Source organism: Opisthocomus hoazin, chromosome 3 (assembly GCF_030867145.1).
Source record: "Opisthocomus hoazin isolate bOpiHoa1 chromosome 3, bOpiHoa1.hap1, whole genome shotgun sequence".
In the NCBI taxonomy this organism is placed as follows: Eukaryota; Metazoa; Chordata; class Aves; order Opisthocomiformes; family Opisthocomidae; genus Opisthocomus; species Opisthocomus hoazin.
In genome coordinates, this window is record NC_134416.1 from 107,241,147 (window position 1) to 107,254,901 (window position 13,755).

At 57.6% G+C, this 13,755-nt stretch overlaps 2 protein-coding genes across 3 annotated transcripts in view; one reads left to right on the forward strand and one right to left on the reverse strand.

Annotated features, from left to right (window-relative positions):
* The window catches only part of GMDS (GDP-mannose 4,6-dehydratase), a 433,606-nt gene extending 431,446 nt beyond the window's left edge, over positions 1 to 2,160 (forward strand). For both annotated transcript variants that reach the window (XM_075417177.1, XM_075417178.1), the window contains 2 exons: positions 768 to 836; positions 1,206 to 2,160. In XM_075417177.1, the coding sequence (XP_075273292.1) occupies positions 768 to 836; positions 1,206 to 1,268 (132 nt within the window). In that variant the 3' untranslated portion in view covers positions 1,269 to 2,160. The remainder of the gene's footprint in view (positions 1 to 767; positions 837 to 1,205) is intronic.
* A 9,121-nt stretch (positions 2,161 to 11,281) lies between these two features.
* FOXC1 (forkhead box C1) lies at positions 11,282 to 13,497 on the reverse strand. The gene is given in 3 exon segments (XM_075415323.1): positions 11,282 to 12,394; positions 12,396 to 12,630; positions 12,632 to 13,497. Coding segments are annotated over 3 exon segments (1,650 nt in total). The 5' UTR covers positions 13,495 to 13,497; the 3' UTR covers positions 11,282 to 11,842.
* Between the last annotated feature and the right edge of the window lie 258 nt (positions 13,498 to 13,755).

A 13,755-nucleotide genomic window follows, 5' to 3' on the forward strand; every position in this document is an offset into this window, starting at 1 on the left:
AGATACGTTTTTTTCATTCAATTAGAAATGCAAAGGAGCTTTTTTTCTTTGTTTCATTTTGTTATTATGTGATTTTTGATGACTGGTTGTGGGATTGTTTTGGTGTGGTAGCACTTTTAAGAATACTTGAACGGTAAGGCAAATACGACCAAAGCCTTGGTTTCTGTAATGGTTTCCAGATAATTTCTTTTCATTTACGAGACATTTAGACTTCTCTTTGCGTGTGGATGCTCAAAATACTCTAGGAAAAAAGATGTAGGCGTTCAAAAGCTGGATGTTTACTACCGTTGCATATGGTTACCCATATTCACAACAGTCTTTCGGCATCATCTGTCTGTGATCACATTTTTATTTGAAAGAGACCAGTTGTCATGTTTGCTCTGTGATTTACATTATTTAAACAAATGGGGGAAAGAAGAATTTGAAACAGCTCATTCAATGGCATGACTAAGACGAATGACAACTCCTCCTAAAATGTTCGGCAGCGTACGGCCGCGAGGCTGGAGTTCAAACCCCGCGCACACACAAAAACAAAGAATAGCTCCTTCCGTCTGAAACGGCCTGGTGAAAGGATGCTGCCTCCTGGTGATTTATAGGCACATGAGCTTCCACTAAAACTGCGTCTTCAAGAGAAATATTTTGTCCTCGGAAGAGCCCGGCGGCGGCCCCGGCCGCGCTCGGCTCGCGGGGAAGCGCGAGCGACGGGGAGGCCGTGGAGGTGGGGAAGGCGGACGCTCCTCGCAGCTCCTCTCTCTTCTTTTCCGCAGGATTTTCTGCAAGGGGACTGTACCAAAGCCAGGCAAAAGCTGAACTGGAAGCCGAGAGTCACGTTCGACGTGAGTGGCCTTCCCGGCGCGCTTTGTACCTGCCCGGTGTTCGCGTCCTCTAAAAGCACCCCACGGGGAGGGGGAGGGGGAGGGAGAAGAGGGGGGGACCTCCAGGGAGGGTGACCCTGGCACACCGAGAAACCCCATTTTCAGTGACCCTGCCCAGGTTCTTGCTTTGAAGACAGAAGCCACCACGGCCACGATGGGCATCCCACCAGGGATGGGATCGCTGCGGGAAGAGCCCACCAAAGCCCTGTCCCATCCTGGTCCTGCTGCGGGGGGCCGGGGGGACCCGTCGTGCTCCGGGGTGCTCCCAGCGTGCTGCCCGTCCGTCCCCTGCGCCGGGGGCCCTCATCTGCCTCTCTTCCCTCCTTGCAGGAGCTGGTGAGGGAGATGGTGGACGCCGACGTGGAGCTCATGAAGAACAACCCCAACGCCTAAGCCCCCCGGGGGGGCCCGGCGGGCGTCGCGGGACCCGTGCCAGGGGTGCCCCCCACAGCCAGCACCGCCACGAGCCGCCGCGGCCGGGGTGGGTGGGCGGCCGCCCCTCGCTGTGATGGTTTTATTGCTGGCCTGCCTTGTGCGTGAAAGCCCCGTTTTATTCCCCCCCCCTGCCCTCCCCTCCTGGTGCCTCTCACCCCACGCCCTGCCTGGGCGAACTCCAACTCCCGCCATTAACCGGGAAAGGGTCACCCCCTCCCGATACCGTAATCCGCCAGCAAGCCCACCGATCCCCTTTTTTAATTAAAACTCATCTTCCTGTTGCCTGGGACGTCTGGCACGTTTTTAGACATTTTCCCCATTTGAAAATCAAAAGCGTCCCCCTCCCCTCGCCCCCCAGCCTCCCCTCTCCTCCAGCGGCAGCAGCAGCAAACCTCTGGCCCCAACGCGGGCTCACCATCCCGGCCCTCGCTCGGCGGCTTCCCCCCTTCTGCCTTTCCCAAACACTCCTCGTTTTCCTTCCCTGCAGCCTTACCCCCACCCCAGCAGCCCATTTCCACCACTTGAACTCTGTCAAAATTCGGATAACTTGATGTAACTTGCAGTGAAATCGCCTTTCGACCATGCCGGATTAATTCCTAATTGCTGGAATCGCTTTCAAGCCACTCAGGGGGAGCCTGGGAGCGTTTCTCAGATCTTCGTTTCGGAGGGCGCAGGAGTCACAGAAAGCCTTTCTGCCCAGCGCCTTCCCAACGAGGAGGGTGCTTTGGTTCTCTGCCTCCTCGGAATCAACCCATTCCCCTTCCAGCCTCTTCCTGCTTACTATAATTAGCCCTGGGATGGGAGCTTGAAGGATCTCAAAAGATGAGTTAAGAAATAATAAATAAATAAATAAAATCTTTAAAAAAAAAAAAATAGAAACTTCAAGGTGAGTAAATATTTTTGCGCTTCTCGTGCCAAGGTACCCGGGTTACCCGGAGGCTGCCGAGCCCGTACGTCTCCCGTGGGTTCAGGACCTTCCACCCACCGCTTACTCCCGTTAATTCAGCTTTTACACCTCAAAATGAGCAAAGGGCGAGCGACGCAGGGGGGAGAGACCCCTTCTCCGGGGGCACCTCTTGCTTTTTTACTTTGGGGGGGGGGGGGTGGTGACACGGGACCCCTATTAAAAGCAGAGGGTGCTGAGCGTGATGGCAGTGGTGTGGGGGGACGGGCCGGGGGGCTGCGGAGGGGACGGGGCTGCAGGTGCACGGTTTGCGTGCCCTCGAAGGCGGGGGGGGGGGGGGGGGGGGGGGGGGGGTGTTCTCCGCGGCGTGGCGGGGCTCCCCGCGGCTGCGCCTTTTTTTATTGTAGGGCAGAATAAAGACCCCCCCCACCCCCCCACCCCCGGTGTCCCGGGGCCGCGGCGGGGGGCGGAGGGGAGGGGGCTAGAGCCGCCTGCCCCGCCACACCGAGGGCTGCCCCCCCCCCCCCTCCCCCCCCTCCCCCTTGCAGCGCCTCGGACCAGCGGTCCCAAGCTGCAGGTGGCGGACGTAAGAATAAGTATAAAAATAAAAATATAAAAATATAAATATAAAATATAAATATAAAATTAAATATAAATAAATATAAATATAGATCTAAATAATAAAATCAATAATAAAAATAAATAATAAATAATAAATATAAATATAAATATAAATATAAATATAAATATAAATATGGATCAAAGCGCTTTTATGACAACGTATTTTCGTGCTGCTGGGAACTATTTTTCGCTGAGAGTAATTCCCCGGGTCCATCTGAATATCAGTTCACACATCTCTGCAGAGGGCTGGGAATCTTTACACAAGCTGCCAGTTTTCCTTCGACCTCGGTTTTGGGTTTGTATTTTTTTTTTTTCTTTGGCATCTCTAACCGTGGCGCATTCAAAAGGAGCATTTTTATTCTCCATTTTCTGGCTATATTGGGGAAAGGGATGGGAAGGCAAAAATCGGTTCTGGACCAAGCGGTCCCTCCGCAGTGACCTTGTGCTGGGTGTCTTTGCTGCTTTTTTTTTTTTTTTAATAAAAAAAACAAACCCAAAAAATAAAAAAATTAAAAAAAACTAATAAAATGCTGCTGGTGGTGACAGGACGCGCCCCAGCACTGCCCGGCGCTGCTTTCTGCGCTCTGGCAAAGGACCGAGCCGCTTTTCGGTTTCCCCACCACCACCTTCCTGCCCGATTTTTTTTGAATTCCTCCTAAAGCACAGCTCTTCGCGACTACTACGGGGATCACTGCTTGAAAACGAAATAAATAAAGACATAAATCAATACAAAAACCCGCAGCGGCGACTCGGGGAGGTGTCCTCCGTCCGCGCAGCCGACAGACCGGTTGCAGGACGTCGGTGTAACGCGAATGCCAGGCGTTTCGTGCGTGCAGCGACGGAAAGCTAAGGCTTACAGACCCCCTTCCACCCCCCCAGTCTCACCTGGGGTCATTACGGCTTCGCTAATTTCAAAGAGCAGCTCCAGCGTGCCCCCCCGGTTTCTCGCCCCTTTCCCCGGCGTCCCACCGGCAGCGGCGAACAAAGCAAAGAGCGCGGCGGGTTTTGCTTCTGCCCGGTAGCCTGTCCCCCCCCCCCCTTCCCCGCGTCCTAGCAAGCGGGAGAGAGACGCCCCTGCCCCGCTACTACGGGGAGCAGCGGGGTAGTAGCGGTGAGGGCCGCCCGGCCGTGCGCCCCGTCGGGAGGAGGGGGCTTCAGGCGGGCGGGGAGAGGAGAGCGGGCAGAGCTCCAGCCCAGCGGGTTGCGGGGGGCTGGGGCCCGCACGGGAAAGCCGCAAAAGCCCCTTTCTGCCATTATTTTCCCCCATCCCGAGGCCTTTTCAGGGGCGCTCCCCGCTCGTGGGCTGCAGCATCCCCGCAGGGAGCAAGCAGGGCGGTGGGGGGCTGCGGCGGGGACGTCCCGCAGGAGCAACCAGCCGACCCCCACCCCGGTGAGGCGAAGAGAAGCCACGGGGGGGGGTTTTCTCGGGGGTCGCGGAGGGAAAACCCGCCAGCGCCGTCTAAAAAACACCCCTCGGGCTCTCGGCGCCGGCCCGAAGGGTAAGAGCTGAGGGGGGGCTGTGGACCGACCCCGCACACGCGGGGAGTGGGTGGGCGGTGGGAAACGGCGGCTCCGCGGCCAGCCCTGGGTCGGTTGCTGGAAGTGTATTTTAAAAAAAAAAAAAAATTAAATAAAAGAATAAAATTCAAGTTGGGGGAACGGCGATGTCGCCGTCCCATCCCCTCGCACGTAGAGCAGCCGCGTCCCCCCCCCCCGGGGCGGACAGGGGGGGGTCCCGTCCGCTCCCGGCCGGGCAGAGGGGCCCGACCCCGTCGGCCGGGGGTCCCCCCCAGTCCCTCCGCGGGGCTGGGAGGCGAGGGGGGGCCCCCGGGCGGCTCTCAGGGCCCCCCTCCCCGTGTCCCCCCCCCACCTCCGATGCTTCGCCGGCGGAGCGTCGTCTCCAGACACAACAAACCCGGCCGGAGCGCTGGGGCAGGCAGAGCTCCAAGGTTTTGACGGGTGGAAGAAAAACATCAACAGATACTTCGCAATTATTCGGTGATGGGGGCTCGGGGAGAGGTCGGTTCGCAGCAGCAGACGCTAATTGCAACCTTTGCTTTGCTAATGAGCCTCGCACCGGTTCAGTCCGCGCCCCGTGTCCCCCCCGTCCCTCCCCCCCCCCCTCCCCGGCGGAGCGCTTGGAGGGCGGGGAACGGCGTCGGGAGAAAGCCGTCATTTTTCTGCAATTCGTTATTCGGTTTTTTAAATCCGTCCCATCCCTGAGAGGCGAGGGTTAGGAGCGGCCAGCGCCTCCGTCAATCCTTCGCCGAGGGAGAGCGGAGAAGCAGCTTCTCGCCCCGCTCCTGCCCCGCAACCGTGCGCCCCGTCGTGCGGGGCAGCCGGGACCCCTCCCGCCCAGGGCCACGGGGCTTGGCGGGGCGGCGTTGCCCCTCCAGCTGCAGGCCCATTTCACGCAATCAGAGCGGGGAAATACCTATATAGTTATATATTTATATATATATATATACACACATACACAGAAAAAGGGTTCCAGTAGAAACCCGCATCAAAAAGGCGGCGCGAATGTATTTATACTGGGCAGTCTTGCAAGCACCGACGTTGTTTAAACAATTCTCTTCTGCTTTAGACGATATTATCAGTCCTTTTACATTATCGTTCAATGGAAAACATTCTTCTTTTTCCTTATTTCAAATATTTATTTAAAAAAAAAAAAAAAAGAAATTTAAACTCGGCCGCTTAAATGTTCTGGCAAGTAAATAAATTCCAGGAACGGGGAGGGAGGGGGGCAACGGCTACGGAGTTTCTCCTAAACCGAGTGCTTGCTTTCTGAGGGACGACGGTTGTAGCGATATGACCTGTTTATTCATCGATTCATATAATATATAAATATGCTGAACTCATGAGCGTAATAATTTGCGTTTCTTCTACTGGAGGAAATTCAGCTATTTTAGGAGTTAATGGTTCTAAATGTGTTGGTTTTCCTGCGTTCTCCCTAGAGGTGACAGGGGCTGGAAAGGAGGGGGGGGGATTCCAAGTTTGGGGGGTCTCATCGTTGTTGTTTTAATTCTGCCGAAAGCATCTGCCCTCAATTTGGGGTAAAACACCGCACGGCCGAGCCCCCCGACACCCAAAGGTCAGGTGAAAGTCCCCGGCAGGTAAGCCGCGGCCCGGCTGCCTGCCCAGCTCGCTTGCTCTCCGGCTCACAAATTGTTCCCTGCTGCCCACCCAAGTCGTTTCAAGCTGTGTTTATTTAGGGGGCCAAAAAAAAAAAACCACACCAAAAAATTAAAAAAACGCCGACCACCCAATTCCCGTTCAGCCGGAGAGCTTGGCGGCTCTCACTGGTAGCCCGGGCCGCCTTCCCCCCCCATCCCAGTGCTTTTTAATAATTATTATTTTTGCATACACCGAGCAAGTGCAAGTTACGGGCCTCGAAGGTCGCCGAGGTGCCCGCAACAGGCGCGTTTGCTCGGGGGGGAGGGCGAGGGAGAAGCCCCCCCCTTCGTCCCCAGCACCATGCCGGCTCAGGGGGGGTGGAGGTCCGGGTCGCCCCCGAGCGAGCCCCCCGAACGGGGGCTGTGCCGCAGCCCCCGCCGCCTCCCCGCACCCACCACCGCCTCCGCAGCCCCTGCCCAAATCTCCGGAGGCCACAGCGTTCCCTCCCCCCATAACTAAACCTGGGCGGAGGGGGGGGGGGGGTCTGTCGCAAGTGACACCCAGAGCCCCTGTTCCTGCCGGCGTGACCCCCGGGAAAGCTGAGGCTTGCTCCTCCGCCCCCCCCCCCTCCCCAAACAGGCCTTTTAGGACCCCCTTCTCGCGAAATGAGGGGATCCCGCCCGCCTCCCCCGGGCACACGGCGAGGAGACCCTCCCTGTCGGCGGTTTCGGAGGGGGCCCCGCAGCCCGGCCCCGCAACGCTGCCCCGCATAAGGAGCCGGCCCTTCCCCCGCCGCTGCGGCCATTGTTTCGTTCAATTAGGCCCCGCTTGATAAAAAACAATCGCTCGTTAACCCCGGCCCTCCTCCCTCCCCGGCTGCTGCGTGGTGAACGGCGACATCGTCTCCCCTTGACACCCCCCCCCCCCCGTCTCCTTTTCGGTTTTTTCTGTCCCCTGAAAAATGATTCCGCGAGCTCTGATTGAATTTTATTCCTTCCTGACCTGGCCCGTTTTTATTGCATGGACACCATCAATCCTGACCTAACGCGACGTTTGTTTATTGCTCTGGAAAGAAGCGAGCGGCTTTATGAGCCCCGGCGTCATTAAACCGGGAGGGCTGCGCTCACCGCCGCACCGCACCACCTTTGCGGGGTGGGGGGGGGGATATTCACAGCCAGGAGGCCAGGCAAAAGGGAAAAGAAGGAAAAAAAAAAACAAAAAAAAAAACAAAAAAAAAAGAAAAAAAAGGTGGGGGGGGGACCCCCAAGTGTGGAGGGGAAGCAAAAATGGACCGATAGCGCCGAGCGGCTTAAATCACTTCACAAGAGGAATTAAGTAGAAGCTAATTTCGGGGGGGGGGGGGGGGCATTTCTGCCCTCCACCTGCCCCCGCGCAGCGCGGCCATGTGCGCGCCCCGGCGCCGCACGCTGTCGCCGACGCCATCGCGACGCCGCACGCTGTCGCCGACGCCACCCCGACGTCACGGGGACCGCGAGCTGTGACCTCACGCCCGCTCGCCTCGGCCCCGAGCCCTCCGCAGCCTTCGGCTCGCCCCGCTCCCCCCGCACCGTGTTTTTGCGGGAGGCGAGGGCAGAGGATGCGGGGCCCCCCCCTTCCCGCAGCCCCCGGGGTCACCAGTGGCGTCACGAAGCCAGACCCCGCGACGACAACTTTCGAGGGGGCCTTTCCCGAAGTCCCCAGCTCCCCTCGCAACGCTCTTTCGGAAACCTTCCCGCAACGGAGCTCACGGCCCGCTCCCCCCGCACCCGGCCTGCGGGGGCAGGGGAGCGGCTTTTAAACCCCTCTTCCCTCGACGGTTCGCCCCGCGCTCCTCCGCCATCCTTCGGGTACGAGCTTTGCAGAGCGGCACACGAGCTGGCACTCGCTTGAAGAAGAAATTCCGGGGAGGAAAACTTAAAAGGGAGAAGATTCCTCCCCTGAAGTGACTGATGAGCGCGTACAAGTAAGGAACCACCAGAACCAGCGAAGCAGAATGGTCCCTCAAATGATTTAAATAAATAAACAAACAAATAAATAAATAAATAAAAGTGGGGTTTTTTTTTTTTCCTAGACGAAAAGCAAAGCAATACTTTCGGGGGAAAATAATAATAATAATAATAACAATAATAATAATTAAAAAAAAAAAACAACCGGCCTGAGCTCGGAACGCGACAGCCGCGCTAAGCCGGCACCCCGCGGACGGCTCCGCAGGCGGGGCTGGGGGTCGGGGCCGGGCCCGCAGACGGGGAGACCTCCCGCAGGCACCGGCCGGGTCTCGGTGGGCTCCCGGGGCAGGGCCGCAGGTCGGGAGGGACTCCCGGGTTTGCGGGAGGGGGACGGGGGCTGCCCCGCAGTTCGCCCCGCACGGGCGGGAGGGACCCGCTGCTCCGTCCCATACCCGCGACGGTTACTAGCAAGCCCGCCGGGCCTTCTCCTCATCACCATCATCATCATCATCACCATCACCAGCAGCAACGTGTTGCGGCGGAGGCTCCGCGCAGCACCGCGCAGGGATCCCGCAAGCACCGGCCTGCGGGCAGACCCCGCACCATTCACTGCCGACCGAGGGGGACCCTCTGAACCGCCAACGCTTTTTCTTTTTCTTTTTTTCCCCTTTGTGAACAATTTCTGTGCGGAGGGGGAGGAAAAAAAAAAAAGATATTAACGATGGTAAACTTTTTAAAAAGCCAAGGAGCGGGAGGTGACCTCCGCCGCCACCACGCGCGTCACTTCAGGGGGCATCCAGGGGGATCCCGGCACGACCCTCCCCGACGGCGAGCCCCCCTCCACCCCGCAACAGCCAAGCCTTCCTGCAGCCAGGGCCGGGGGGAGCGCAAGTTGCGCGGCCGGGCGGGGGGACATCGGCAGTGATTACAGACGGATTGTCGGAGCTCCGCGCAGCCCCCCCGCAGCGCTGACAACGCAACGGGTGACGGAACGAGCCGAGCTAACAACCGCTTTTCCCTCCAATTTTCGCCACTGACACCCCCCCCCGCTGCAGACCCCGGAGAAAACCCCAAAATACTGCAAACAAACAAACAAAAAAAAACCCCAACAGGCGACCAGCGCACTCAGCCGCCTCTCCACCCTCTCCTTAATTATCAGTTTTATTTTAAATACCCGTCGGGGCGGGAACGGCGTTACCGTGCGGGCAGCTCGGGGTGCAGAGGGAGCTGCCGCCCCCGGGGCTCCCCTTCCCGGGGTGGGGGGGACACCCCCGCCATGCCCCACCCCGGCCCGGCAGCAGAGGGGAGCTCGGCCGCCCCCCGCTCGGCACCGGGACCCCACCGGGGATGGGGAAACGTTTCCTTCCGCTCCACCGGTGAAAAGCGGGGAGCTGCCGCCGAAGCGGGGCCCTGGAGCCGGCGCCTTCAGCTCTTTAACCTCGCCGGACGGTGCAGCGTTTGGGTTTCTCTCACCCAGCTTAGCAAACAAAATAAATGTAAATATCAATATAAAAATATCAATATAAAAATATAAATATAAAAATATCAATATAAAAATATAAATATAAAATATAAATATAAATATATAAAAATATAAATATAAATATAAATATAAATATAAATATAAATATAAATATATAAATATATAAATATAAATATAAATATATAAATATATAAATATAAATATAAATATAAATATAAATATAAATATAAATATAAATATAAATATAAATATAAATATAAACGTCAAGGCCCGGGATCTCTGCGGGGGTACTAGCACTGGACAGCACAGACTACGCGGTACTGGCACAAAAGACATTTTAAGGCAACGCTACAAAACGAGCCCCCCACTCCCCGGTTCAAACGAGCCCCTCTCCCCGGTTAAAATGATTCCCCCCCCCCTCCCCGGCTCATCCCGAGCCGCCGAAGGCGCTGCTGAATGTCAGATTTTGGCTTTGGAGGGGAAGCGCGGCTCAGGAGCGAGGTAATGGGGTTTAACTGCAAATACCTTTGCATTTATTCACGGCGTAAACCCTCCACAATGGCACGGCAATTACCGCTAAGTGTTGCCTTTAGATAAGAGAGACTGATAGGAAACTGTATTATCTTGAAAGCAAACTTTAGGCCTGAAATCTGCGTAATCAAATCATCTTCCTCCCAAGTCTGACTGACAGGGCAGATTCTTTCAAGTTAATGAATTTATTGCGTTTTGGTGGTTATTTACACAGGGGGAAGGTGCTCCCCGTTGCCCGTAGGTTCTTAATTGCAAATTGTCCAGGAGGTGAGATTGTTAATCTGACAAGACCTCAATCTGTGCAGCACTCATCTACTACCATGGTAATTTTATATATATATATATATATTTTTTTTTCTGACTTGAGGAAAAAGCAGCGAGGGAAGGAGACAAAAATCAAAAAAACTATATGAAAATAATTCTCCGACACAAACTCTTTCTAAAATAATGTCAGTCCGAGCGGTCAGGGCACTTCCAACAGACCAGGAAAGTCCCTGAAGGACAGGAGCAAAGCAGAGCTCGAAAGGTGTAAGCGCAGACTGTACGAACACCCTTTAATCCAACTTTTTTTTTTTTTTTTCCTGAAATAAACTAGTACTTTAAAAATATATATTACAGAAGGGGCTTCCCGGATGGGATTGCGCGCACTGCTGTCGATTCTACGAGCCAGTGGTTTATAGGCTTGCGTTATATTTAAGAATCTAAGCGCTACAGAATACCTGGCATCTACCGTACGCTGTGGGGTTCAGAAACCTACGCAACGCTTCCACGAAGCTATAAATAAATACGTAACCCTTCCTTAAGCGCAGATACTTATGTAAATCCTACATAGAAACACGCTTGGAATACAGGCGCAGACCGCGATACCCGCACAGCGACAGGCGGGCAGGGGTCCCGCGCGTGTACCTCCACCTCGGAGTTACTGCTCGCTGCAGCCCTACAAAGGCGCGTTATTTTAAAAGCCGTAAGCTTGTCGTACTGCCGTGTACGCTCAAACGTTTCCAGGTCTTGCCCATTAATTGCTAAGAAAACGCGTTTGTTTATTTGCCAGCTCAGAGCTGCCATGGGAAAGCCTTTTTTTTTTCCCTTTTCCTAGCGGATAAGGCGAGCTGACTAAGTGGAACATATTGCAGGAGAGACCGAAAAGGGATTTTTTTTTTTTTTTTTTTTTTTCTCGACCTGGCAGTTCCGAAATGGTCTTTGGAATCTGCGCGGAGGGGAACGGGCTGTTCCAGCGCCAGAGTCAGTTATGAAATCCCTTTCCCCTTCTCTCGCTCTCTAAACGAAAGTGTTAAAATACACAGACGTGTGGCGGATCATTCCAACTGAACGGTAATTTATTAATAAACAAACAATGCAATACCTTCAGAATATTTTCAACAAAAAAAAAATATGGATAGAATAAGATTAATACAGTTTCCCTTTTTATATATAGTGAAAAAAAAAATCAGCGTTTCAGTCAATTTTAACGTCACTTTTCAGGGAAGGGGAAAAACACTTTCTGGCGTTTGGTCCGCAACATCCAACTACAAATTAAAAATAAATTACTATGTCGCAATTTACATTTTAAAACAAGTCCTTGTCAAAGAGGGAGGGGGAGGGGGGAAGGGGGTAAAAAGGGGGAAAAAAAGCTGGCACTCTACGCTGGACTTTCCGCCCCCCCTTTTAAACACGGGGCAGAGCAACACCTTAAGAGACGGGGAGGGGGGGGGGGTTCTCAAAGCAGTTAAAAAACAACAACAACAACAAAAAAAACCCAAAACAAACTTACGTGTTATCGGAGTAACACTGTCCTTTAACAAACCCAGACACGCTTTGGGGCTGTCTCTGTACAGAAGCTTTCCGCGCGGGCGCGGCGCTTGGTGCTGGGTTGGCTGCTTGCGCGGGTGCTTGCGCGGTTCTTGCGCGGGTGCCGTCGCCGTCCCCGCGCTCAGAACTTGCCGCAGTCGTAGACGAAAGCCCCGGAGGCGCGGTAGAGCGGCTGGCTGCCGGGGAAAGCCATCTGACAGCCGCCTCCCCCCCCGCCTCCCCCGGCCCCGCCACCGCCGCCCCCCGCCCCGGGGCCACCGCCACCGCCGGGCGAAGCGCTGAGCCCCAACCGCGGGGCCTCGAAGACCTCCCGGGGGGCGGCGGAGAAGCCCTGCTGCGGGCCGGCGTAGCCCAGCTCCCCCCCCCCGCCGCCGCCGGCCCCCGCAGCCGCAGCCGCCGCAGCCGCAGCCTGGTTGAGGTACCAGGAGGCCAGGCGGCCCTGGTGCGGGTGCGGGTGCGGGTGGTGCCCCTCCTGGTGGCCGCCCGCCGCGCCGCCCAGCCCGCCGTGCCCCAGCGTCCCGCCGCCGCCCCCCGCTCCTCCGCCGGCTGCGGGCACGGCGTAGTCGGGGAGCGGGTCGTCTGCGGGGCTGGCGGCGGGCAGGTGGCCGGGCCGGTCCCCGGCGTAGAGGCTCATGGCCTGCATGTTGCAGTGGTAGGTGGCGGCGGGGGGGGGCCTGGCCGCAGGGAGAGCCGTAGACGGAGCTGTGTCCCGGCGAGTAACCGCCGAGGGAGAGGGCGGGCGGGATGCCGGTGCGTGGCGCGGCGGCGGCGGGGGCCAGGAGGCCGGCGGCGCCCAGCTCGGAGGAGGCTTGCGGGGAGCCCCGCAGCGAGGTCATGATGTTGTCCACGCTGAAGCCCGGGTGGTGGGAGGGCGGCGGGGGTGGCGGCGGCGGCGGCGGCGGGGGGGGGCGGCTCGGGGGCCTCCAGGCTGAGCGAGCGGCCGGAGGGGAGGGCGCTGCGGGGGCTGCCGCCGCTGGAGAGGCTGCTGCTGCTGTCGGGGCTCTCGATCTTGGGCACGGCGCCGAGCGGCGGAGCGGCGCCGGGGGGGGACCCGGCCTGCGGAGGGGAGGCCGAGCCGTTCTCCGTCTTGATGTCCTGGATGCGGACCGGGGGGGGAGGCGGCGGCGGGGGCGGCGGGGGAGCGGCGGGGCCGCCGTCGGGCTCGGCGGCGGGCGGCGGGGGTCGCGGCGGGGCATGGTCCTTGAGGTGCAGGCGGTCCTTCTCCTCCTTGTCCTTGACGGCGTCCTTCTTCTTGAAGCGGCGGCGGCGGCGGAGGAAGCTGCCGTTCTCGAACATGTTGTAGGAGTCCGGGTCGAGGGTCCAGTAGCTGCCCTTGCCGGGCTTCTTGTCGTCGCGGGGGACCTTGACGAAGCACTCGTTGAGGGAGAGGTTGTGGCGGATGCTGTTCTGCCAGCCCTGCTTGTTGTCCCGGTAGAAAGGGAACCGCTCCATGATGAACTGGTAGATCCCGTTCAAGGTGATCTTCTTATCGGGAGCGTTCTGGATGGCCATGGTGATGAGGGCGATGTAGCTGTAGGGCGGCTTCACCATATCCTTGGGCTGCGGCGGAGGGGTGTAGGGCCCGTAGGCTCGGGCCATGCCGGCCGGGTACTGCTCGTGGGCCGGGTGGGAGTACATGCTCATCGGGGCCGGCATGGCCGCGTAACCCCCGCCGGCAGCCGCCGCCGCCGCCCGGTAGTAGCTCTGCTCTCCGCCGAGGTACGGCACCACTCCCAGGGAGTTGGGACTGGAGACGGAGTAGCGAGCCTGCATGTCCTCCCGTCAGCTTTCCCCCACCCTCCCCGCCGGACCAAACAGCGCGTCCCTTCCCCCTCCACCCCTCCGCCGCTCCGCGGACCGAGCCGGACCGGGCGGTCCCCCCCCCCCTCCCCCGGCCCCCCCCCGGCGGAGCGCGGAAAAAGGGAGGAAGGAGAACGGCGGCAGAGCCGAAAGTCTCCCGCTCCTTCTTCTTCTGCTGCTTCTCCTTCGCCCGGGAGAAAGCCCACCGGCAAGGTCCCGCGCTCCACGCGGAGG